At 51.2% G+C, this 25,899-nt stretch overlaps 8 protein-coding genes across 8 annotated transcripts; 4 read left to right on the top strand and 4 right to left on the bottom strand.

Annotated features, from left to right (window-relative positions):
• Positions 1-4,941: 4,941 nt before the first annotated feature.
• On the bottom strand, positions 4,942-6,491 carry M406DRAFT_358188 (putative 40S ribosomal protein S24). The gene is made up of 3 exons (XM_040923824.1): positions 6,269-6,491; positions 5,553-5,800; positions 4,942-5,441 (listed from the first exon to the last, which is right to left on the bottom strand). The coding sequence occupies exons 1-3, from the start codon at positions 6,349-6,351 to the stop codon at positions 5,362-5,364; spliced, it is 411 nt and encodes a 136-aa protein (XP_040771444.1). The 5' UTR covers positions 6,352-6,491; the 3' UTR covers positions 4,942-5,361.
• A 1,750-nt stretch (positions 6,492-8,241) lies between these two features.
• On the top strand, positions 8,242-10,137 carry M406DRAFT_47189 (uncharacterized protein; the record flags this gene model as incomplete). Its single annotated transcript, XM_040924324.1, has 1 exon — positions 8,242-10,137. One exon carries the CDS (start codon positions 8,242-8,244, stop codon positions 10,135-10,137), a length of 1,896 nt encoding a protein of 631 aa, XP_040771445.1.
• A 1,315-nt stretch (positions 10,138-11,452) lies between these two features.
• Positions 11,453-12,893, top strand: M406DRAFT_63707 (family 72 glycoside hydrolase; the record flags this gene model as incomplete). Its single annotated transcript, XM_040924848.1, has 3 exons — positions 11,453-11,567; positions 11,632-12,676; positions 12,749-12,893. 3 exons carry the CDS (start codon positions 11,453-11,455, stop codon positions 12,891-12,893), a joined length of 1,305 nt encoding a protein of 434 aa, XP_040771446.1.
• Positions 12,894-13,311: 418 nt separating this feature from the next.
• Positions 13,312-14,627, bottom strand: M406DRAFT_353383 (heme peroxidase; the record flags this gene model as incomplete). Its single annotated transcript, XM_040922760.1, has 3 exons — positions 13,312-13,906; positions 13,992-14,392; positions 14,497-14,627. The coding sequence occupies 3 exons, from the start codon at positions 14,625-14,627 to the stop codon at positions 13,434-13,436; spliced, it is 1,005 nt and encodes a 334-aa protein (XP_040771447.1). The 3' UTR covers positions 13,312-13,433.
• Positions 14,628-16,663: 2,036 nt separating this feature from the next.
• Positions 16,664-17,865, top strand: M406DRAFT_295808 (uncharacterized protein; the record flags this gene model as incomplete). The annotated part of the gene is made up of 4 exons (XM_040919213.1): positions 16,664-16,857; positions 16,930-17,113; positions 17,213-17,505; positions 17,601-17,865. The coding sequence occupies exons 1-4, from the start codon at positions 16,781-16,783 to the stop codon at positions 17,863-17,865; spliced, it is 819 nt and encodes a 272-aa protein (XP_040771448.1). The 5' UTR covers positions 16,664-16,780.
• A 351-nt stretch (positions 17,866-18,216) lies between these two features.
• On the top strand, positions 18,217-19,347 carry M406DRAFT_267193 (uncharacterized protein; the record flags this gene model as incomplete). The annotated part of the gene is made up of 2 exons (XM_040917863.1): positions 18,217-18,465; positions 18,544-19,347. 2 exons carry the CDS (start codon positions 18,217-18,219, stop codon positions 19,345-19,347), a joined length of 1,053 nt encoding a protein of 350 aa, XP_040771449.1.
• Positions 19,348-19,597: 250 nt separating this feature from the next.
• M406DRAFT_334105 (uncharacterized protein) lies at positions 19,598-20,935 on the bottom strand (the record flags this gene model as incomplete). Its single annotated transcript, XM_040920902.1, has 4 exons — positions 19,598-20,095; positions 20,165-20,314; positions 20,369-20,530; positions 20,573-20,935. 4 exons carry the CDS (start codon positions 20,933-20,935, stop codon positions 19,598-19,600), a joined length of 1,173 nt encoding a protein of 390 aa, XP_040771450.1.
• Positions 20,936-22,820: 1,885 nt separating this feature from the next.
• M406DRAFT_358191 (uncharacterized protein) lies at positions 22,821-23,782 on the bottom strand. The gene has a single exon (XM_040923825.1). The coding sequence runs from the start codon at positions 23,750-23,752 to the stop codon at positions 23,315-23,317; it is 438 nt and encodes a 145-aa protein (XP_040771451.1). The 5' UTR covers positions 23,753-23,782; the 3' UTR covers positions 22,821-23,314.
• Between the last annotated feature and the right edge of the window lie 2,117 nt (positions 23,783-25,899).

Here is a 25,899-nt window from a genome sequence, read left to right on the forward strand (position 1 = left end):
CTCAGTGTGCCTCCGTTCCCGTTTGTACAGCGCTGGGACCCTCAACAGCGGTGGGACAATCAAATTGGCTCACAGCGTGGCGGCAAGAGGAAGTCCCGTGATAATACACAATTACACGATGGAGGAAGCCGCAACAACTTCAAGAAGCCAAAGCTAAGCCAGGATTACCTTCACCAAGAGGATACCACAGCGTTCTTGACCAGCCAGGAAGATATAACGCTGAACTACGATGATGCGCCTATCCAACCAGACGAGAGCCCACCGTTCAATGGATACGACTCCAGGCCCGCCGGACCCAGTCAAGTCGGAATTTACGAGGTCGAAACGGATAATAATGGTGATGACGATGACGACCTTCCAGCACTGCCGCCAGATACATCTTCACTACCCGAGCTACATAAACAGAACCTCACCACGGGGTTGATTGTCGCGTGGAAGCAATTGCTCTGCACCGAGGCCACCAATTGGCAGCCTCAGCTGAGTGATTTCATGACAGCCGCTGTCATCGACATCCATGACGACGGTGAAAATTTCCAGGTACAACTGGCCAAGCGTGACAGAAACATCGATAAGAATGAGAAAAAGTTTGATGAGGAGACTGGACAACGGATCTACGGCAAATTCGAGGTTCCCGACGAGGATGAGGACGATGGCATGTATGAAGATGAAGATCTTGGCATTCGAGACGTCTGCCTGTCTCAAATGCTTGACGCTCGTATTGTGCAACAGGCCAGTACAGCAAGTCAGGCACGAGCCACCAACGAAGGCGCCGGCGAAGACAGTTCTCCCGAACAAGGCAACTCCGACTTTACTTCGGCCGCAGCATGTCGTCAGCCTCGACCTGATGTCGAAGTGGCAGATAGCCAACCGAAACAGAGCTTGCACAAAAGCACAGTGTTGAGCAAGTGCAATGGTAGCAACGAACAGTCCGCCACACTTGATTACGAGGCTAATGGCCGTGAAGCGGAGCAGGATCCAGAGACATCCCGCGCCGTGGAGATCGAAATGAATGAGGACAGTGCTGATGCAGAGGAGAGTTTCATTGCTGAGACATATCATGATGTCGCCGTCAACGACGACTACGTACAAGCCAAATCCACCAGCGACGCGATGGACATCTCTCAAACACGCCGGGACGAGATCAGTCAACTCATCAACGAAGTAGGCTTCCGCCAGAATGTCGGATCTCCCATTGACCAGTCTGCCTTCTTGCAGTTAGGAAGCCCATCTCGTCAACTGGAGGAAGAACTTGCATCCGCAGTGCGCCCTTCGAACCTAGCAGGCTCACTGCAGAGGGACTTATCCGAAGCGCCGTCAGAGTACGGCTCTAAGGACCCCTCACAGCAAGACTTGGGCCATGTTGCCGTCGCTGCTGCTGCTGGTGATTCCTCTGGAGAAGTTCCTTATCCTAAACTACATGTTTCTCAAGATACCGCCGCCAGTGACCAGAATGGAAGGCAGCTGGATCCGAATTTCATCACGCATTCCGACAACCTGGGTGTCAATTCTTCAAACGAATCGCCGATGATCAATGGGTTCGGTGATGAGACTGGAGTGGATGAAGCAACTAGGTCTGACGGACAAGGTCGCGAAAATACGCCTTCGCGGCAGATCCATAACGATGACCTGCAAGATGCACGAACGACGAGTACAGAAGCCGCGTTTTTCAAGTCGACGCAGTTAAGCCCTGCGGCGAGTGATTTTGGATCCGCCAACTCAACCGGGTCCTCAAGTATCTTCCCAGAAGTCGAGTTCATTGGCTCACAGCCAGCCAAGATCCATTTCGGGGTTGTTTCCGACAAGATCAAGAGTGAGCCTTCGGGATTCAAGGACAAGACAGACAAATCGAGCAATGCCCGCTTGGATGTACCCATCTCTCCGCCGGCAGTGTCAAGGCTACGAGCGAGGCAGTCACATGACTCTCTCTCCCGCTCACAGAATAGCAGCCGGGACTCTCTCACGTCAGCACGCCTAGCAGGCCCTGGTACACCGGGTGAAAAGGGCGCTGGCAATGAGCTGGAGAGTCAGGAGGCGAAACCCGGCTCCACTGTGCAAGAAGACCGCCAGGTAGTTTCGCTGATGACTAGCAGTCCCGCGCTTGAGCAAGAAGAAGACGGCGATGCAGAGCCTGAGCCAGAGTACACAGAGATGTATGCCGATGACAGCGTTGATGGTGACTACGGTGATGACTCGCTCACCAGTCTGCCAGCTACCAAGACAGCTAAACAGACGCGGCGTCCGAGAACGAGAAGAGGCACAAGCGTGCCCATTGCTGCAAGTAAAGAGGACACGATGGACGCGAATTGGGTTGCAGGAAGCCAAGGACCGAGCCGTAAAGCCTCTGGACGATTTGGAGCTAAGAGATGGTCGGCCGGCGGGTTCTAGAAAGGACCCATGGCTTAGTTGGTTGAGCTGGGAAATCGGCTCTTTTGCTCTGCAGCTCGGGGTTGTTGCCGGTGAGGATCCTTTAGCAGATTGAGGCTGTGGTAATCGACCTTGTCACCCCCCCCCCCCGGAGGGAGATCTTTTCATACAAATAATGCATGAGAAGCCCTAAAAGGTGGTGGGTTTACGCTTTGTAGAAGGTTGCACACTGGGACATGGCTTGGATGAGAGAAATTCTGTGTAGCTTCCTTGTTGTCTTGTCACCTCATTACCACAAAATGGTGCGAATCATCCCAAGTCTACTCATCGTGCTGGGAACGCCATAGCTAAGTGTTTATCTCATGTTCTCAGCGGGATAATATCACAAAGAAGGCACAAGAAACCTGCTCAAAATGCACGTATGAGCTTTCCCGTGGGCCTGGCCAGGTGCGAGTGATACAACAGCTGACTTTGAGAGTTTTCCTTTTCTTTCCTTTCCTTTCTGTTGCTGTATCATGGCTGTATAACTAGAGGAAGGGATCAACATTACTTCGTGTTCTTACCCTAAACTGCAACCACACAAGTACTATGGTAAGTGTTAGACTGTTCGGCCACAACTGCAAGTCAAGTGTGAGTGCGGTCGATTGAATGAGTTGGAACGATTGGGAACCAAACCCCTGCTCAGCGCACTGAGGTGTGCGCCCCACCACCACCAACCAGGACTGGCATTCATCCGCTGGTAGAACGCAGCCAATCATTTGACACGGAGCTGCAGGTATCGAACCTAGCTGCAACGAGGTGATAATCTAGAACCCCCAGGGGAGAACTCTCAGAACTTTCAGAGAAATTTTCTGAGCCAGTCCCTGACGGCCATTTTGACAAGCCTGTGACTGAGGCTTGAAGTCGACAGAAGGCATTGTTGCTCATTGACAGCTAAACTGGATCATCCTCACTCAACCATGACGTTCAAGCATGCAGATAAGCTTGGTCGTCCCCCGGACCCAGTTGCCAGATGCCAGGCTCTCGCATACTTGGCAGCATCAACTCAGAAGTTCTGCAGGCCAACCAACGTTCTGTGGCTCACGCTAGATAGTTGATCAGGCACTGCAATCAAGGAAAATGGAGTGTATTGGTGTCCGTCGCTCATCTTTGACCACTATCCCCTCCCCCTCCTTCATGCGAAGTGGTGGAGGGGAATTAGATGATACAGGGTCAGGCGCTTGAGTAAGTAAGGGTTATATTGCTTTGTTGGTTAGGAGAGGCTGTTCTTGTATGCTGCTGGTGTTAAATATATCTGGTGTTCACGGCTGCTCCTCCTCCCAGTCCTCTGCGAGAATTGTTGACCAAGTTTCCGTACCTGTTTCGCTCCTTACTTTTTTCATTCCCGGGCTTGAAGCTCGTTTCTTTTCCGTTGACGAGAGTTTTCTTTTGCTCCCTATACGCAAACAAGATCTTGATGGATTTCTAAATACGAACGCCGAGGAAAATCACGACTTACACAAGATCTTGCTGATTGTTTCCATATCTACGCTGGAGACAAGGCGAAAGGGGCCGACCTTCTTTTTTCCCCGTAACCGTTCAAACAAGAGAATACGATGCTGGCCATCATCTTTATGCAACTGCTCCTCGGACTGGCGCCCGTCGCCTACGCCAGTCCTTTTACGAGACCGGCCAATCCAGATGTGAAGCTGTTCACCTTCACCAGACCAGCCGGCCAAGCCACAGCGTTGACTACCACAACCACCACTACCACGGCAGCCCCGACGGCACTACAAACATCCGCATCTCTGGAGGCGGACGGGTCGAGGAGGGATCAGCAGCAAGTTGAGTTGCGAGACGTGCAGATGGCGCCCGTCAGGCCCCAGCAACGCGACGGTTTCGCCACATCGCCAGCGAGCACCTCGGCCGTGGCCGCATCAGCCACCACCGCCGCCGCCGCCGCCGCCGACGCAGGAGACGACGACACGGCAGTGCAGACGACCACACCGACGCAAGACGAGGTTGCTGCCACGACAGCGGCACCGACGGACAACCCAGATGTCGACTCGGACCTCGCGCGGGAGGGCTACAGCCAGGTGACCTTTTACTCGTGTGAGAAGTATGCCGCCGCCACGGCAACTCACTGTGGCTGGCACGAGGAGGTCGTGCACGTTAGCGGGGCCGACAGGCGTGGGGGGCAAGCGATCGGGGGAGGAGGGCTAGGGAGCGCGGCGGTTGCGGCTGCGGCGGGTGCGGTTGTGGTCGTGAACTTGGTGTTGCGGAGGTGATATATATTGTAGGGCTGCTGTTGCCTGAGATAACCCGATTGGAAGATCAGTCGGAGTTGGCTTTTGTGTTTAGAAGTGGGACGCGGATCAAGCTGGTGGCGTTCATTGGGGTTCAGCCTGGAGCTGTCAATATACCTGCCTCACTCGAGGCACTGTTCTTGTCTTATTTTCTTCAATATAAGTTGGTACGGGAGGTTGGTCAGCGAGAGAAGATAAGCCTTGCTCTGATTAGAGTCCTGGCCAGAATCAAATATAGACGAATAAGACCTGAACCACTTTCGAGAGATTGGATCGGAATTGGAAGCAGGATGTCGAAAGAATGGCGGCGCATGCGAGTGCTTTATTTGTTTTGATGCTATGATTGATCATATAACCACCGCAGTCCCATCCGTGTTCACGACGCCATGACCTCAAAAAACAGAATCTCTTTTGTGTGGGTGTTGCCGAACAAGACCTCATGTGGTAGTGCATCATGTCATGTCGAATTTTCGAAAACGCAGCATCACGGGCGATGATGCGTCTCGGGTGTATATCCTCACTCTGCCGGCCCGCCTGCCTTCCTGCCTGTGCATACACCTGCCAACCAAAGCCAGTACAGCCCTCGCAAAGCCCGACCAAGTACCAACTCGAGAACCGACATGCTTCGGGATGGATAAGAAGCAGTAGGGAACGGGGAATTGGCAGTGTCGGTAAGACGAGGTCGTGAGAGGGGAAGAGGGGGGCGAGTCGCTTATTTCTCCTTCTTGGCCTTGGCACCCTTGACCTTGGCAGTGCCGCGGAGGGTCTTCTGTCGGTTCTTGCGCTGCTTGCCTGTATTAGGGGGGAAAAGGACACAAGTTAGCTAAACATGACCGGCTAAGACTGTGACGAGACAGTGAGGTGCGGGGATGATCACGGTCATCGTGGGACAAAGATACGTACGCTGCTGCCTGCTAGCCTTCTCGATCTTCTTAGCCAGGCCAACACGGACCAGGCGGTAGTGAGGCTCGAACTTCTTCATGGCCTCAGGCGAGTCGTAGACGAGGGCAAAGCCAGTGGTCTTGCCGCCACCGAACTGAGTGCGCAGACCGAAGACGGAGACCTGGTCCTTGCCGGCCTTGTACAGGCCAGCCAGCTTGTCGCGGAGCTCGTCCTTGGCGATGTTGGGACGGTTGGGGTGCAGGATGTCACTGTGATGGAGAAAAGAGGTCAGAACACTAGTCACGACAAACTCGGCAATTCTTGTGCTGTGTGTGTGTGTGTGTGTGTGTGTGTGTGTGGGGAGGTGTTTGGTGTCTCTCTCGCGTCTCGACAGAAGTTGTGGCCGAGCCTTTGCTTGACAATGTCGTGCCGTCTCGGCCCCTCCACCTCTCGAATTCGCTGTACTGCCATGTACTGCATCTTCTCGACCCCGTTTGCACCCTCATCCCCGTTTGTGCAGGCCCTATCACCAGTCCTCCCGGTCCAAGTTCGCGGTGTCGATTCGGTTTGTTCTGATTGAACAAGTGCGTCTCCGCAATCCTTTTTCGTGGTCTCCTCCTCTTCCAATGCTTGGTGATATCGATGAACTTGCAGTTGTGGGGTATAGATGCTGATTTGAGGGGCAGAACAGAGTCGAGAAGGTGGGCGGATGGATGGACTGGAAGATGAATACTCACACGACCATCTGCTTGCGACCCAGGAGAGGGTTGCGGATGAACTTGCGAGTCCGCAGAGTAACGGGAGTATCGGCGTCCGCCATCTTGAAGGATTTGTCGAATTGTCGAAATGGCTGAGATTTCGAAGTTCGCAGATGGGTTGGGTTGGTGGGTGCTGGGCGAAGGAGTAAGGAAAAAAGGAAGGACGAAGTCGAAGTCGAAGTTTGACTGACTGGGGTTCGATTTTCGCGATTTAGCCAGGCTCAGAATGAACCCGTGCCAGCCCACACAATCACCAGAGATTTTTTTGGGGCGGGAGCTGCAATCTGTGGGTGGCCCGTGCGTATTCTCGCTCAACAGCAACTAGCCTAAGCTGTTCCGGGACGTCCCCGCTCTAGATAATCCGGCTCCGGGCGGAGCAACCCCAACCCTGAGTTGAGCCCCTCTTTGCTTCCCTGTCCCCCACTCTACCTACCTACGTGATGTTGAACCACGCCTTTCCGCCGCCATTTCATCTTCTGACGAGTTTACACGTATATGCCCGCATCACTGATATGAAGGTGGGTCATATAAGCTGACATTATTTAGTGGCATGATCGACACGCAGGCAAATATCTGGCCGAGCCTGGTTGGCGGTAGGAGCCCCCAGCATAGGTTGCGATGAGCCAGCGCAACTTGCACCTGTGCTCACTACTGATATCGACATCTCAACAGCTGTATGTTGCCGAGGCTTGTGTCTTCCGTCTATGCCAATTGCCACAGAATGTCGGTATCGAGGCAGCCCGACCAAGTCGACCAGCACAATGAGAGTTGTGGCAGTGGCAGCCTGCTTTTGAGACGAACGCTGGAAGAAGAGGGAGGCTGCGCCGCTGGGCTGGGCTGTGTGTGTGCTGCGTTGGTTGGCTAAGTGCATGCATGCAACTGGGCTAATGCTGTACTAAACCCTCTTGATCAATTTTTGCTTACTGGCTTGCACAGCTGCGGGTCGTCCCTAGATGCCATGGCGTTCCTACACCAGCATGGGGCCTGCTATGACACCAGTGCCATCTCCGCAGTGCTGCCTGAACCAACGCCCCTCTTGCAGTGCCTAGATATGGGCACAGTTGGCCTCATGCAAGCTCCGGCTGCCTGAAGCGGTGAATGGGAGACCTCGAATGCAACACAGCTTAGACTGGAATATCCTACATACGCTGATCAGATCTGCAATTACCGTGGTGGTCACCCGGTTGACTCACTCGCCGCCAAGAGGTAGCAAACCTGGTCAGTGGTAAGGCTGCCTATAAGTATAGGTTCCCTACGACACATTCATCTGCCCATTTCGAATGAACCATTCACGACTTCTACTTCGAGTCTGCGATACTATCTTTGTCATTTCGACTTTCAAAGATTGACGAGTGTACAAATCTTACATTCATTCTTGCTTCTTGCAGCAGCCCAGATCTGCGCAACAATCTCAAGTGCTTCATCTCTGAGACCCCTGCAAGCCTCGACCAGTTTACCTTTGTTTCCACAGCCTTCTTGTGACGATATCCCCCCCCCCCCCGGCCGGATCTCAGACAATCACACCTCACCCACATCCACCCCCCTTGTCTGTCTGGGTGCCTGCTCTAGACCCCATTGTCTCTCATACAGCATTGGCACACAAAATAACCAACTATCCACTGCACATTTCAGCCGCCATGCCTTCAAGCACCACGGGCACTGAACAAACCTCCTCCTCAAGTGACACAATGGACGACAAAAAGACCCCAGTTGGCAACACGCCTGCCAAGACATCGCCTGCCAAACAGTCCCTGTTCAGACGGGCCACTTCGAAACTGCGCACTGCTGTTTGCTTGCCTGACGACGATGCAGTTGACAGTACAGTTGATCCTGCCTCCCCATCAGCCTCAGCATCCACTTCTGGAAAGAAGGATGACAAAGGCGACAAGGATGGAAAAGACGGCAAGGGCAAGAAAGAAGATGAAAAGCCAGATGACGACACTGACCAAACCATGAAATGCGAGTTCAAGCATCTCGACAGAAAATTCGACAGCGAGGACAAGCCTTACTTCCTGGAGCGCAAGAAGGAGGATATCGACAAGGGCGAGAAAAAGGACTGGTGGCAGTTGTTCTCTTTCTGCGTCGTGAGGAGATATGACTCTGAGGGCGACCTGGACGAAACCTGCCTCTATGTCAACCCGCAGCCGCTGCGCCAGCTGCTCAAGGAAGTCATTGGAAACTATCCATCCGACCCTATAGATGTCGACGACGTTCAGATTGCCTCTCCATACCATTCACTATTCCACTATCGCAAAGAACTCAAGGAAGTCGGCCTCAAGCGCTTTGAAGCAGAGGGCGACACGGAGTCGGCGGACCAGCTCCGGCTGCTGCTCGACTGGATCAACACCAACTTCGAGCTAGAGATCGCTGCGCAGGAGAGGTGCCTGTCAAGCGACAGCAAGGCCATCGCGTACGACAAGCTGTGGACGCTGTTTGCGCCCGGCACCATCGTGCATGCAAAGGTCCAGAACCAGGACCGAGCCTTCCGTATTCAGGATTACTGGTACGACTCAGATGATGATGAGCAACCAGGCCTGAATCTAAACACCCGATTCGTTGACTATGATGGCGACACGTTTGGATACCGGAGACTCGATCTGCATATCCCCAAGTACACCGGTGTGAGGGAGATCAGCTCGGACGCGGCGCGACCCCTTCAGTTTACTGATAACGTCGATGAGATTCGCGAGACGCTCTTGGCCAGGGGCAAGAGATTCCAGAAGCTCGCCAGCGGCCAGAATTTCATGCAGTATAAGGGCATCGCGCTTAAGAGGCATCCTCAATCCCCGGGCAAATATCTGAGATTTGACGCTGGCGGCCGTATCATGATCGATTGCAAGACTTACCACAGACTCGACGCAAATGATACAATCTGGGTGTACAGCTTCGGAAAGGATCATCCGGTCGATGAGCTGACTGAGGAAGATCTCCTTCTCGCCAGTGCCATGGTGAGGGGTTATTCCATGACGGCTAAACGCTTCCTGGAGTTCTCCATCGATAATGTCTCCGAGATCACGTGGAATCCCCAGTGCTTCGACCAGCTTGTTCTCGATGCGACGACCAAGAAGACTGTGCAAGCACTTGTGTATACGCACTCCCAGAGGGGACTCAACCCAGCGGCAGAGGATGGCTTTGATGACATTGTGAAAGGCAAAGGCCAGGGACTCGTCTGCGTCTTGCACGGCCCGCCAGGCGTCGGGAAAACCTTGACCGCAGAGTGCGTTGCGGAGTACGTCAAGCGGCCTCTGTTCATGGTTTCCTCAGGCGACCTTGGCGTTACGAGTGAGGAGCTCGACAAACAACTGACCGAGATCATGGACATGACCTCGACTTGGCGTGCCGTCCTCCTCATTGATGAGGCAGACGTCTTCCTGGAGCAGAGAGCCCTTCACGATCTTCACCGCAATGCCATGGTTTCTGTGTTCCTGCGTGTACTGGAGTACTACGCCGGTATCCTGTTTCTTACCACAAACCGTGTGGCAACGCTCGATGACGCTTTTAAGAGTCGCATCCACATTCCAATCCGGTATACTGATCTTGACGTCAAGTCAAAATTGCAGATCTGGCACAACTTTTGCAACAAGGTCCCTGGCGGCGTAAGCATTTCGGAGGACGAGTTCCAGACGTTGGCTGAGTACGACCTTAATGGTCGTCAGATCAAGAACGTGGTCAAGGCAGCGGAGAGCCTGGCTGCCTTCGACCAGGTCCAACTCGACTTCAAGCAGATTCAGCAAGTCACCAAGATCCAGGCCACATTCGAAAAGGACCTCACCAGCTTCGGCGAGATAGACTATACCGCACCTGGCTCGGCAAAGAGGCATGCCGAGAGTAGGAACCTGTACTATTAAAGATAGGAAAGGCAATGACTTAAATGAAACCTGTCAGAAATAATTACACAACTCTCCTACCTGGAATTCATCCCCCATATGTTCGTCTATCGAGTCCCAGACGGCGAGAGGCTTGTCGCTCGAAGTATCGCCGATGACCAATAAGGATCTCTCAAGGCAGCGTCGCTGTAGACACAAAAAGAATTTTAAGAGAGGAGAGGTGGACTTTACAGGAAGAGGATTCCCATGGAGAGCCAGGAGGCCATGAGAAACGGAAAGAAACTCTCACTGGTCAATTGCGGAGCGGCGTGGTTCGGTCGAGGGCAGATCATGCTGCGAGGCATACCTCGAACACCCGCCCAAGCACAAGGGAATATTACGTCCCCTGATACATATTTGCTTGAAGGCCACCATGTTCATAGCTGGCCTATTCAACAGGTCCATCTGTCGGATCAGTGGTCGTCGATGCGAAGAAAACATAGGAGGTGGCTCTCCACGCCACCAGCCGCCTTTGTTTCCATAATTATTCCCTAGACGATAGCATGTTCGAGTGCCCTGCAGTATTACATTGATTGACCTCAATATCGTCCACCTGGAAATTTGTGGTCATTTGATAAGGCGGTGAGTATGTCATTGAATATTGTCCTGACTGCCCTGGTGTCTCAAAGTTCATAGCGTTGACGATAGGGGATTCCTCCACTTTTCCTGCCAAGGTGGCAGGTGAAGTCAGGATGTTTTTTCTTTTCTCCATTCTCTATGATTAAGTACTTAGTATCTCTTGCACTCTTCGTCCCCTGATAAAGCCTGCATTTGGAGCGACTGAATCGCAGATTGACAAAGAACCAGGACAGAATACGAGATGCCAAGTCTTGCGCAACAGAGGGTTGCCAAGAGGGCCTCCTAATTACTCCCAAGGGCTTGGCCTCTTGAACGCGGCTCGGCACCTACACTTGGCAAATTGCAATTGTACTGAAGCCCAGAGAACAACGACAATCCGTGACCAACAGTTTTCTTGGCCAAGAATTCAAACGCCTTTAGCGGGTCTGGATACGCAGTCCGTTGCATGCTGGGTTGTGGGCTCACGATTATCGATGATCATCATGCATATTTAGGTTACCTCCTTTTCCTATCGATCGATTAAGGAACCATCCTCTCCGCATATATATTGGACCAAACTCAAGTAATTCCAACAGCGCCCGAATTCTGATACTGTAAGGGTGTGCTTTTTCACCTGATACGCGCGCAACTTTCGACACTTTCTCTAATTATCTTTCATTCCTGACGACAAACTCGATAACTGGTGACTTCACACATTCTTTATCAATTTACTTTCATAATGAAGCCAATTCAGGCTGTGGTGCCTCTGTTGGGAGTGGCCATGGCAGGGCACACTGGTGGTGCTCTGCGTCGGCAATCCAGCAGTGTGCCAGAGGTGACAATTGAAGGCAATGGTGAGATCAAACCTTTTTCCAAGAATAAGGGGGTCGGATGATAGCTGATAAAGATGTCCATTAGCATTCTGGGCCGACGGCGAGCGCTTTTATATTCGTGGAGTAGCCTACCAACCGGGTGGTGCTGCAGACGCTGCAGATCCATTGCTGGATATCGAGAGTCTTACGCGGGACGTCGAGAACTTCAAGACTTTGGGTATCAACACTATTCGTGTCTATACGGTAGACAACTCGCAGAATCACGACGAAGGCATGGAACTCCTCGCCAGCGCAGGCATCTACCTCGCCCTGGATGTCAACTCGCCCAAGTTCTCTCTCAACAGAGCCGACGCTTTCCTCTCATACAACGAGCGATACCTTCAGTCCGTATTCGCGACTGTCGACAGCTTCGCCAACTACACCAACACCCTGCTCTTCTTCAGTGGAAACGAGGTCATCAATGACAAGGACACTACCGGTGTGGCGCCATACATCCGTGCGGTCACCCGCGATATCAAGAACTATATCAATGCGCAGGGTTACCGCACTATCCCCGTCGGATACTCCTCCGCAGACGTTTCGGAGAATATTGAACAGCAGCTCCAGTATTTCGACTGCGGGGATGACAGCTCAGCCGTCGACTTCTTCGCCTTCAATGATTATTCGTGGTGTGACCCGTCAGACTTTGTGACTTCAGGGTGGCAGGCCAAAGTCCAGCGATACACTGGCTACAGCATTCCGTTGTTCCTCTCTGAGTACGGCTGCATCGAGGATGAGAGAGCCTGGGGGGAGGTCGCTGCTCTGTATTCGACCGAGATGACGTCGGTGTTCTCTGGTGGTATTGCCTACGAATACTCCACCGAGGCGAATGGGTACGGCATCGTCGAGATTTCAGATGGCGAGGTCACGCCGAATGAGGACTTTGACGAGCTGGCCAGCGCATTGGCCAAAACGCCCAACCCGGACGGGGATGGAGGCTACAGCACCAGCACAAATGCCTCTACGTGCCCGGCCCAGTCAGATGAGTGGGACGTCTCTGATCTCCTCATCCCTGCGCCTCCATCGGGAATCGATGAGTACATGGAGAATGGTGCAGGCCAGGGTCCTGGTCTCTCGGAAGATGTGACGACGTCGCAATATGGAGGAGACTCATACTCGGACTCCAATGTGACCATGGATGGTGTTGTGGTTGCTTCCACCAGCGATGGAAGCACGTCATCTGGTAACTCATCCTCGGGCAGCTCTGGTTCTAGTTCCAGCAGCAGCGGCAGCTTGTCAACACCAAACGCCATCGCTGGCTTCTTCGTGCCCATCGCACTGATGATGGCTGTCTTGGTGCTTGAGTAGGCACGAATATTCGTTTAGCTTCTTGTGGGATATATAATTACATCACGTCACCTAGCAAACATTAGAACAATATGTGAGGATTCTTGTACATAGTTAATTGAAATAAATCATATACTGAGTATCCACGATGGCTGGGATCTTGAGGCTACCCCTTACACTCTTTGGTGTCATCATTGGATTTGGAAAGCATACAGACGCATCTCAATTTCAGCAATTATCCTGACGTCGCCTTTGGCATGAGTTAGTTATTTTCATAAGTGGAACATTCACCAGAAATATAGCAGTTTGAGCAGGCTACAGAATGCTTAGATGTTTGTGGGAGACAATGCCTAATGGTGGAGGTGCTCTGCACCCACGCACAACGACCTGTCCAACCTCCACCGATGGAAAGATACTGAGGTATATGACTTAAAATGGAACAGTTCTAATTCTAAGTTGACAACCACTGTGGCTCTATGCTCTAGAACAGTCTAGTAATCTCTATCATACCGCAGCCTGCCTCAATGTGAACGAGGAAATGCTAGGACGATAGTCCAGCATTCACAGCTTCGCACGCTCCCTGTACTTCTCATTCTGTTTTGCCAGCGGCGCCGCCTCGTTTCCAACCTGGCCTTCTCCCTGGACCTCCCCAGGCCGGCCCAGCTTTTCTGCCTTCTTCGGAGCGCTGACATAGCCACCCTTTTCGTTATCTGAATTGATCACCTTGCCTGCATCGTCACGGCTGATGCCCAACTCCATCAGTTTGAAAAATGCGTCTGAAAAGTCTTTGAAGAACACGGCCTTGTCCTCGGCGTACAGCTTCACCCACTTCGAGAATTCTGGGTCGCGGATCAATGCCATATCGGTCGGCAGCATCATGAGTTCTTCTTCCGTGACGGGATCAAAGGCTGCGAATTGAAGGATGTTTGAACCAGGCAGCCGTTTCTCTTTCCATTCTTCCGACATAAGCAGGCGGTAGTACTGGTTCGAGAACCTCGTCGGATTGTTGACCCACTTTCCTTCGAAGCCCGAGTCTTTGTGGCTGTTAGAGGGATGGACACAGTCACGAATTTTGTTCTTGGGGGGGGGGGGGGGAGCGATGCTAAGAAAGAAACTCACTAGCAGTGTGACAGCGACCGAGGTTATGGGCACCGCAGAGTGCCACAATCTCCCTATCATTGAGGCCCATGCGGTAGAAGACGGATCGAATGTGATCTGACCCGAGTGCTGCGTCTGGGAGCCTTCCCCGTGGCGGGAGCTTGCTGTCGTCGACATAGTCTGTTCTCCCAGGAAGCCAGGGGATTTCGGGGCCGCCCATGGCCTGGATGGCTGTGACGCCAGCCAAAGTCCAGAGATCGGCATAGGTGATCCACGGATGCTGGCGCTTGACGGGCTCGAGAAACAGACGGGCGTGCTGCAGACCCGCGTTGGCAGGGTCGCCACCCTCAGATTCATATCTCATACCAGCGCCATTGCTTCCACCCGTGTCGGTTTCGGCATCATAAGTACCGGCAGAGTGCCTGTCCAGTAAGGTTAATACCTGATGAAGAATATTGATAGGTCTCCTTCCTCTGAGTAGTAAGAGGAGGAAGAGGACGAGAAGATGAAGGAGAAGGGCGCATACCAAGCGAGTCTCACGAGGACCGGTCCGGCACTGCCATCATCGTACTCGGGCTGATCAAGGAGGTCTATTATAGACTTTCTGACGGCCTCAAAGTCTCCTAGCTGAGACGACGCTTGCGTGGCTGCAGCCATGGTTTATCGGAGGATGGCGGGTGGGTGGCGAATTATTCTTTGTCTATACACCCAGATGGGCGATTTCGATGGAGACGATTGGGAGTATCAAAGGAAAGACTACAGTTGAGAAATGGAAATGAAGATCCAATGGAAAATAACAGTTGTTCTAAGCCAACTCTATGGTCGATACAAGAACGAGCAGTCCACCAAGTCGACAAGAGAGAAAAAGACAACAACAAGATAAGATCACAAGTTCATGAGTTGACCTCGGCTTTCGAATTCGATGACCCACTGCTCTGGTGGACTCACTATGTGGGTCATCATTATCGAGTCATCCGTGTTCAGGTTCTTCTCGTTGGCCACATGTTCCCGAGGTTGGTTAAGTTCGAGAGCCTCGTTTATACGCTAATTATCGCGGTTCATGACGTAAACGGTCATAGCCTGAGGGCAAGGCTGATGAAGAATTGTAGCCGGGTGCCTTTTCTTAACTTGAGGCGTTAGACGTCCCTGTTAGTACTAAATATTAATTACTTGAGAACAACCTTTCAAGTTTAGTAGCCATTGTTGCGTAGGCTTCCGTTAGTACTTTATATAGATAATTTTCTGGTCATGTAGTGACCGATTCTTTCCTGAAGCACAATACTTGTCTATGTATTTCAGGAACACCATTCATACGTCGACCCAAAATAAGATATGTAGACTAGGTACTTTGAGATTTCGCAGATCCACTGATTTATTTCATTTCAAGGAACAGTTCTTGCGTGGGCGATCCTTATCTTGTAGGCAATACGGCTCGTCGCTATGTGCTGGAAGCCAGCCCACTTTTGGAATAGAGACCGACTTCCGACTAAACCGTCAGCACTTGGATGAAGGATATAGTTTTCTATCAAACTCAACCCTTTGGTTGCATGTCATTGAGATCCGAGTCAGCGATATCTGACTTGCTCCTTGATAAAAATGCAGGCCTACTGCAGGCCTACTGCAGGCATCATGTCAATTATTACTTGACGTTCTGTAAGCTTTTAGAAGAGTGTTATACGATGGATTCACGACAACATGGTAGCCGGATGCTCGCCCATGGTGTTCCAAATATTCCTCACAGAAACAACAGCTTCGATCATCTGGGTAATCTAGTGCTGAGTGAGCGGAGATACATGACTTGATAACAGGAAAGCACTGTAGTCACGATCAATGGCACGCGTCTGTCTGACTTTATGAAGACGAGTGGACGTGTGATGTTATATAGTTTTGATACCCGGGAACGAATCTGCTACCTAAATTGAGGAATGGATGTCTGAAGGCTGTAAGTGTCACCCGCCTGTTATCACGTTTATGTAGACTTAAGGCTTCTAAAACTGAGCATTGAAGGAAGCAGCTTCACACCTTGCTGTCTTTAGTCCTCAGGTACAATTTTAGACGACGGATTGGAGTCTTGGGAATCAATCAGATTACTTGTTATGTAATAAGCAAATTATCATATAGGCAGCAAGTTATGGTTCCACAGTGGGAATCCCTCGCTCGACAGATCAATTTCCAAGTATGATGTGAGAATTAAATGTGGACACCCGCCGCGCCCTGCCAGGTGCGCTGCCAATCACTTCGCTAGGATGCTTCATCCTTGGCTACGTATTATCGAGATGTAGCGCTTACTATGGATAGAGCTGAGACATCCATCAACGTTCCCGGAAATTTGTTGTCATGAAGACGACTGAGAGCGTATCAAGCTGGCATTTCGTCGGCTGTCGGCATTCTTATCCAGGAGACCTCGCTAGCGGTTGTTAGTGCTGAGGCGCTGGGTCAACGGCCCTGGCCACAAGCACCTGGGCATCGATATAGTGCGCCAACTGCTACGATGATACATGTCTGCTGGAACTGTTGTGGGTGTGGAACGAGGCGTACTTAACTTTGAGCCCCGCCAGTCTTAGTCTTGGCACTTGCCTGATGTTGAGATGGAATATTGCAAAGTGACTGGAGACGCATATGTGTATATATTTGCAGAACTTTGCGTTGAACGGGTGTCCCTCTTCCTCCCTCTATTCGTACGCTTCCTTCACTTAGAGATTCTGGTGCATCAAGTTTGCAATTAATTACATCCCCTATACAACCATTTCGAGATACATCGGCATCTACAGCTACAACTTGCAGGGCGTGTGCGGAGCAATTCACAAGACATGTCGCGCCTCATAGATAGTCTGCCAACTCCGGCTCATGTCCGTGAGAAATTGGTTATAGTGACCAGCAGGAGTCGGTCAGTGGCCAGGAAATTTTTGAGTTGATATACGTCTAAGTCTAGAAAAGTACTGATTTTCATTTTGTCTAGATCTGGAACCTTTTCCCTGTACCAGGCTCTGCAAATCCTGGGTTACAAGCCTTACCATATGTACGAGGTTGTGCAGACAAATACACATATGGCCATCTTCGAAGAGGCGTTGAGGTGTAAATACTTCGGAGCTGGGAAACCTTACGGAAGAGCAGAGTTCGACAAGTGGTTTGCTGATTACGACGTACGTATCTAAAAAGCACATGATTATTCATTTCTCTTTCGTTCTATCGCTGCGAGCCTTTGTGGCTGACCCTAATATTTATTTTTGTTGCAAATCCAGACATTGATCGAGATTCCCGCTTTCTTCGCCGAAGACATCATTGCAGCATATCCAGACGCCAAGTATATTCATGTCGACAGAGATGTCGACAAGTGGTTGGTTTCTGTGCTGAATATCTGGCACACTGTGAGACCGCTCTTGAATTCCACTGCAATGAAATTCATGGCGCTGTATGATCCATTCATCAAACTCTTCATCTCCCTGCACGTGACGATACTTCGCTGCTTGGATCATGGTATGCACAACGAAGATCCCAACATGGCCATAGTCTTGAAAGAGGATTATCTCCAACTGTGGGTTTCCCCGTTTCTTATTTCCTTTCTCATCTTCTCCTAAATCAATCATCTGTCGCGGAAAGTAGCAGCTGAGTGATGACTTTATCATATAGTACCGATCAAGTCAAAAAGCTTGTCCCCAGGGAGAACCTGGCATGCTTCTCGTTGGAAGATGAGTTCGGCTGGGAGCAGATATGCCCGTGGTTAGGGAAACCCATACCTGCTACCAAGTATCCTCGAGGCAATGCTCCGAAGGAGTTTCAGCAGCTCACTATGAGGCTACTGGGTCCTTCTTTCGCAAAAGCGGCAGGCTTGGTAATCGGGGCAGTTTCGATCCCCGTAGGCGCTGGTCTGTGGTACTGGCTCAGGCTGAAATAGCATGCAGACGTCAAGTATGATTGAGTGTGTATGCTGGGTCGACACTGTCTTCTGTCAGCGTCTCAAACAGCGGGATGTGGAGGTGGCCCGAAAATTGGGGATCATGTTATTAATACTTTCCTGCTCGCGTGATCATTTCGCACAAGCGACTTTCCAGAGTCTTTTCTCTCTGTACTTCAATCTTTTCTCTTTCTGTCTACTTTGACCATACATACATGTGAAATAAAACTAGGCGTTCTTCTGCCATTTCTAGGCTTCAGCGAGCGTGTTCATTTGCACTATCCATGTTGCGCCACAATACAGGCGCCGCAACTCCGCATCAGACCACTTGAGCACCCCGCGACGAGTAATATGGCGAAGCACACATCGAACGCGCAATGCACGGTTGACAGATTCTGCTATCAATATCTGCAGATGGAACCGTCCTTAGACTATCCCGACGGCAGCTTGTTGAAGGTTGCTCAAATACAAGAAGAGATCTTCGACCGTCTTTTTGTCGATCAATCGGCTCCATCACCCAAAATAGCCAGGTTCCAATTATGTACCTTGAAGGAGCTCGTCAGAAGAATTCAGGAAAGCATCAGTGATGAAGAGACAGATGTATATGTGTGTAAATTTTCAAGATCCCGAAAGCATTCTCAAGCTCGCCGTTGCTGAATACATATGATTGCACCGCAGGAAGTTGCAGACAGGCTCATGAATCGCATTGGAGAGCTCATGTCTATGCCACGAACATCCGAGCTAGACGAAGCACAGCAGAGATGCATTGTTTCGTACCGACTATCATTGCTGCAAACGCCTGTCATGATTGATATTCTCGAAAATCGATCGCTCATTGCTGCCAGCGGTACAACTGGCCTCCGTACGTGGGAAGCCGCTCTTCATCTTGGACAGTACCTGTGCGTCAACAGCCATCTCATCCAAGGGAATAGAGTACTCGAGCTCGGAGCAGGTACAGGATACCTGTCCATTGTTTGCGCAAAACATCTCGGTGCTGCTCATGTGACGGCTTCAGATGGCTCAGAGAAGGTCATTGACAACCTTACTGACAACTTGACCCTCAACGACATTCATTGGAGCTACAACGTTTCAGCTGAGTCCGCTGTTACTCCAAGGCTGCTAGAGTGGGGCCATGCGTTGGTTGGCACCGAAGAAGCTGTGTGGAATGGAGGTCGAGAGATCGATGTCATCATTGGTTCAGACATTACCTATGACCAAAGAGCCCATACGCCCCTGATTGCGACACTCAGAGACCTTCTCGACCTCTTCCCCAGTGCTGTCATCATCATTGCGATTAAACAAAGAAACGTGGCAACCCTGACGGCCTTTCAAGAAAGCTGTTCTCGTAACCAGCTCAATGTGGAAACGTTAAATTTCACCCTCAAAGAAGTTCACGACGTTTCACAAAGACAGGAGGTCTTGACTCCATTCTATAGCTCCTCCGCACCGATATGTATTTTCCATATATCGAGGACAGAATAGGAGCCGAATGAAAATGATGATTGAAGTAAAGTAAAGGTGCAAGTGGCCGATCCTTGGGTGTATCTCTGACATGTATCATAAGGAAGATAATTTGAATAGCAATCGAAGAAATGGTCAAGTGAAAGGAAATTCCAAGCAATGAATCTGTCAGACTCGTATGAACGAAGTTTGTAAACATGTATAAACAAGACAGGATATTATCATCAGCCTTAACCCTGCCACGTAACTAATAGGAACACAATTCTTGCTTTCATAATCGATCCTGTCTCTTTCTTGTCTTGCCTTTGGGCGGCGCTGGGAGTATCGATAGTGGTGGTGTGCGATCGCCTCTTCGAGGCCAGTTGAAACTCGATGCTGCCTGCGAAGGCTGAGGCGGCTGAGTATTAGCTGATGCACTATCTCGGCCGACTCCAGGCCAAGCTAGCATCTTGATCATCATGCCTGGCTCGACAACATCGTCCCAAAGCTCGGGAAGGATTGTAGATCCCTTGCAGGGCTTCGGCAGGAGATGGGATGGGGGACTTGTTGGCGTGATGGTATTCAGTGAGGGCCCAGCAGCGGTGAAGCTGGACAGAGCCGTCTCTAAAGGGTTGAATTGTGACGGATGGCTGGCGAGGGTTGATTTGATGGTGGCGGCGATCGGATCCACCCATACGTCCTGAATGATAAGGTCGTAATGTCCTGCCATTATATGAGGTCGCAGGTTATCGATCCTGGCGAAAGCTGACTGAATCAACTTCTTCATTCCCTACACCAGGCGTTAGGTCAAATGATGAAGTAGAACAGGGTGCGGCCTGGCGCACACAAAAGCTCTCACCTTCCACGTTTTGACCTTGTGCCACGGGAATATATAATATCTGCCGATGCAATCGACGAATCTGATGGGAAGCTTTGGAAGCGGGGCGGACGCGTCTTTTGCCCAAGGCAGGCTGCTCACAGGCTGCGAGGTATGTGGTGCTGGCGATGCCTGCGTGGATTTGTGTACCGCCGCTAGCTGCTCAACCTGCTTTTCTTTGCTCACTTTGGATGGGGTTTGAACACCCTCAGGCTCAGTATTTGTTCCAGCCTCATGTCTTGTCGCGTCGGGTATGTGATCTCCGTCAGGTTCTTGAATCATGGGCCCAAATGAGACATATGAACTCTGGCATGTGGCTGGAGCAGGGAACGATTGATGGCCGCCATCCTTCGTTTCAGTCAAAGGCAAATGTGGTCCACCACCGCCTACTTGACCTCCTGCACCCGCCGGCTTCTCTTGTGCATGCGGAAGTTTGAGATCCTGGTCTACCTTGTTGTCGCCTCCGGGTGATGCATCAACAGCCATCGAAGCAGTTTCGTTTCTTGGTTTTGCCTCGCGTGGATCAACATTCTCAACATCATGCAACCCCTCTGGTTCGGCCCCATCCGGATCCTGTCCCACACCTTGCTTGAAGCCACGCAGTTCCACCGTACAGGGCTTCTTGTCGTCTCCAGCCTTGCTATTGACGACCTTGTTAATGTTATCATCGACCACCAGCTTCATCTGGGAGGGCTCCATTTGATTCGGGGAACTGGTGTGGCCCGGGAGCTCCGTGGTGATCAACTGAGACATATTAACGACCTCACAGATTCATTCATGGCTGGCCCGGGATTCAGAGATTGTAATCCGGGAGTGGACGTGGCGAATGATTCGATAGTAGCTTCACCTCTGCACCGATTCTCTTGTCTCTAGCAAATACGTCGACCAAAAACGTTCGGCACTAGACCAGCGAACACCTTGTTCAAGAGAGGCCTGGAATCAGGCAAAAGGTAGCTGACTGCTCCCAAAATCTCGGGTAGCTCCAAAGGCCACGTAGTGGGGAAGTAAGCAACATCACACAACATGGCTCGTGATTGGTGACTGCTTCGGAAGTCCGTCGGCCTCACTAGAACAGCTAACTATTGCATAAACTCCAGATCACGTTGCGCTAAGAGGTCACGTTGGCCCAATATGGAGGGTTGGATGTTGGCGGATGGGGGAGGTATCGGCGCTTATGAGGGGAGGTTGGGTCTAGACCGTATTACGATAAAACGCCCGCTCACTGGGCTATCTTAAGCATGCACGTGTACTTGGCGAGTGCTGTGGCCGCAGTCATCACCGAGTTCGTATGTGCAGCGGGCCAAACGTATGTCTGCGATATTTTTGGCACTTGAGGTTCGAAAGATGACAAAGGTCTCCCTAATCACTTGCTGTTTTATTAAGAAGAGATGAGGCTCGCAGATCATGCGAGGATGCAGAGCTCGTATTGCAAAGCGTTGAGGAAAGAAGAAAAAAGAGAAAAGCCACGAGGCCGACCTATCTGAGGCTATCAACAGGCCTGGCTGTTGGCTGGCTGACGGGCCGTGAGTCACTGGCCCCCGGCACACAGATTCCTTCGCTTCGACCTGCTTTTCATGGTACTTAAACATCCACTCTCTGGGCATGCAGGATTCCTTCAAAATGTGTGGGTTAAAACAATATGATCCAAGGTTAGCTCAACACTTTGTATTACAAACATCTGCCCTAAAATAATACACAGAGGCTACAAACCAGAGACTTGACTCTGAGAACTATCTTGCTTTTGCTCAAGTTTTGATCGAGCACTATAGACATGCAATTACAAAAGCCACCAAATCAACGAAATGGCTAGCATAGCTGTGTGGAAACATCGTGAAACTAGGTTATGTTGTTCATTATGGAAAATAATCTGTCATCCTAGTACACTATTCCCCGTACATGGCCCAATGCCATCCAAGTCCATAGCTAGTTCTTGCATGCACAAAACGTGAAAAGGAAGAAGAAAAAAAAAGAAAGAAAACGTCTATTGATTGATATTAATTAGCTACTTATATGTAGTGGAGGTACATATAGAGATGGTGATAAAGAAACTGGGCTCAAGATGATAGTTTAAGCTGACTTTGACTTGAAAATAGAGCCCAAGTTTTCTTCTTTCTATTCTAGGACGATTAGCAACGACCCGAGAAGTCTATATAGCTCTCTGAGGACACATATAAGAATGTGGAAGCCATATTGAAATAAGTCATATAAGAGGTTTGATTGCTGCATTTACTGTGCCAGTGACAGCCTTTGTTGATCTAAGAGAGGAATGTCTATTATTGATTATAGCTCATTGCAAGAAGGAAGGTCATATGAACCTAGGCCAGGCGAATCAATTCATTTCGAAATTTTGGATTATTAAACAAATGACATTGTAATTAAATTAAAATATCCTAAACAGTTGCTGTATATGCATTGAAGTAGTTAGATATCAAGTGGACTGCTTTAGTGGTCTGAGAAGGAGAACAGCAATGAAGACACTAAGATGTGATCACGATCCAAATACCAACTTACCAAAAGCAAGATGATATGTGTGGCTCCCTGTTAGTAAAGATAGAATGGAACTCTAAGGATTGATCAAGTTCAACAAGTGGATTGTATGATCTTGTTTCTCCCTCACTAACGTAAATCTCAAGATCTTGGGCAATACAAAAAGTGTTCTCTTGCTATTCTCTGCAATTGTATGTGCTTGCCAATGTAGTGACAGATTTTTGTGCACTGTTGATCATGATGTGTCATAAAAAACGGAAACCAGAAAGACGACTGCACCCCGAGAAAAGCAAAAGTTGGGTTCTGCAAGCTAGCAAACAGCGTGTGTTTTGTTGGAAGAGACAAAAGTGCTTAATCAACCTGCTTTTTTCTTCTTCTTCTTCTTTCTTCCCTTCTTTCCCCTCGTTACACCATCCCCTTCTTTTTTCTTTTTTTTTCCTTTTGAGTAATACACAGTACCGAAGTAAGTAACCAACTATAGACTAAATAAGAGGACATGGGAAATAGGGTATAACTATCCAGACATCTTGATCATCGCGAAAAGAAATTGCAGGAAAAAAGAAAAAGAAGCGGGGATAGAGAAAGGGTAGGGCAAAGAGACAACAAAAGACCTAAGGAGAGAGAATGTTGCGGGCGATTTTATCATCATTCATCCTCCCCTTCAGCATCCTCATCCCCCTCATCGACAAAGATCTCGCTCTTGACCGACGCCGCGGCACTCAGCTCGCCGACCGAGAAGGACACAGCCCTGGAGTTGCCGCTGTCGAACACGGACGACGCGGTGCTGAGGCTCGGAAACGCCGGCGTGGTCACGTCCCTCTTCCTCCCCACGCCCCTGCCGCCGCTCGCCGCCTGGAGCGGGTTGTTCAGCAGCCAGCCGCCCTGGCCCACGGGCCGCACGATGGCGACGTCGCTCTTGGTGGCCCAGCCCATCAGCGAGGGGTCCGCCGGCCCGCCAAAGAGGACGGCCTGCTCCTGCCCGAGCGCGGCCTTCTCCAGGTGCCGCGCGACGTGCTCCATGCGGTGGTCCCAGGCATCAGGCCCGTTGAACGCCTCGGTGCAGCGCGGCGCGGGGCACTTCATGTAGGTGGGCAGCTGGCACCGCTCGCGCAGGGCTCTGCTCTGGAGGCGCTTGACCTCTTGGTCCCAGTCGGCAGCGGGCGTGCCGCTGGCGGTGTTCTTCTTGGACGCCTTGCCAGACTTGTTGGCGCTGCGGACCTCCTCGGGCGTGTGCATCCGCCGGAGGTGCTGGGTGTAGAGGTCCTTGCGGTTGAAGATGGCACCGTTGGGGAGGGGTGGTCCGATGGGGTCGAGGCTTAGCGTGTGCTCGACGGGGGCTTGTGTGGTCTTGCTTCTGCCCTTTCGCTTGGGGGCCGACAGGCTGTTCTTGTTGTTTCGGCAATTGTCCATGTCACAGAGCCAGTAGTGCAGGACGAGGTGTTGCGACATGACGTGGCGCTTCCACTCGTTCTTGCTGGCAAAGGTCGAGTTGCAGCCGGCAAAATGGAAGACGCAGGTAAATGGTCGCGTGTGCTGCTTCTTGATGTGCACCTGGAGGGTGGGCTCGTCTTTGAAGAAAAGAGCGCATTCGTGGCAGGGGAATGATGCGCCGCCGCCGCCGCCGCCGCCGCCGCCGCCGCTGCTCGTGGAAGGTGGGAAAGGTCTTGTTGGGGGAGAAGCCGTCGCTGTCGTCTTATTTCTCTTGGGCGCGCTCTCTAGCCGGCTGGCAGCGTCTCTTTTGGGACGGCCACCACTCCGTCGTGCGGATGATGATGCTGCTTGCTGCTTCCTGGGCTGATATTCGTCACTGTCATCGTCGTCGTCTTCGTCGTCGTCGTCGTCTTCATCCTCTTCCTCCTCCTCGCTTCTGCAACTGAAAGAGTCTGTGTTTGTCTCGGCGTCTGAGCCCTCGCTTTCTCTGGCACTTGGAGTTGGGTAGGCATCTGTCACATTTACCACAATGGGTGGCTGGTGAGGCATGTGGATCTCTTGCTTGACAACAGTCGGCTCTGTAGGCGTCATTGCACGGATGTAAGCTTGGTCGACAGGAGAATGCCTGCTCGCGACGTCCGTCGTGGCGGACATGGAAGCCTGACTGCCCAATGTGTAGCTCCGTTGGGGCGAGTCGAAGCTGAGCATAGTAGGAGAATCTTTCCAGTCATTTGGGGCCTCGTCGGCCGGATGAACCTCTGACATGGAGACACAAGAGTGGCTCTCTCCGGGGAAACCTCCCATGCCAGAGAGAAAGATTTGGGAGGGCGATTTGAACGCATCAAGTGACGCAGACTGGAACGTAGAGAACATTTTCAGATCAGGAGGTGTCGAGGGCATGTGGTCGGTCTGCAAGTCGGTGTCGGCGCGGGGACTGAGAGCACTACCGCAGTGAGAAGGCTCTTGGGACGAGGAAAGAGACCCGTCACGATGATGTGATGCCACGGGAGGGATCGAGGCGACAGGCGGTGCCAATGAAGGAATCTGTTGCTGGGGCATTGGGACGAAGAATGGCTGCCTCTGAGTGTCCGTCAAGAATCTCTCAAAAGGGGAGGCATGGTTCCAGGAGGGCATGGGCTGGGCCAGACCATCTTGATCCATGAGTTCCAGGTCATGGACATAACCATCTGTCGTGTCGAGGCTGGCAACACCTGTATTGTATTGTGGAAAGCCTGAATAGGCACTTTCGAAGGGAAAATGGGAATAGTCCATATTGATTCCGCCGTACAGTGTTGTTCATATAATTTGTGATCAATACTGGAAGCCGTCCTGAGGTCGTGCTTCGAGCCAAGGCTACGTAAAGAACCGACGCCTGATCTAAGCTGAGCAGGATGATAGGAGCAATGCTTCTAGGTACGATCTTCACAGCCTTGTGGTAGTATTTGGTGGGTCGGTCGGCCTGAAAAGGACCGTTGGTAATCTCTAGCCGTGGAGAAAGATAGGGGGTTGTTGGTACCGTGGGCGCATTGAGGAAACAAAATATCTAGACAGCACGAATAAAAGGAAAACCTCCCAAGGACATACAGACTGAGGTGGTCAAAGTGGTCGAGGAAAGTCACAGAGGTGGCTTGGTGTAATCAAAGCCATGGTGGACGGAGTGGCGAAGCCAGAGGTTTCCCCAGATATGTATAAGAAATATAAGTCAATACATGACGGACTATTGCGACATGAACAACTGAGGGAGACCCGACCGCGCGCGTACAAACACAATCCCCGACCCCCTCCTTCTCTCTTACACA

This window comes from Cryphonectria parasitica (genome assembly GCF_011745365.1).
Source record: "Cryphonectria parasitica EP155 unplaced genomic scaffold M406scaffold_9, whole genome shotgun sequence".
Taxonomy (NCBI): Eukaryota; Fungi; Ascomycota; class Sordariomycetes; order Diaporthales; family Cryphonectriaceae; genus Cryphonectria; species Cryphonectria parasitica.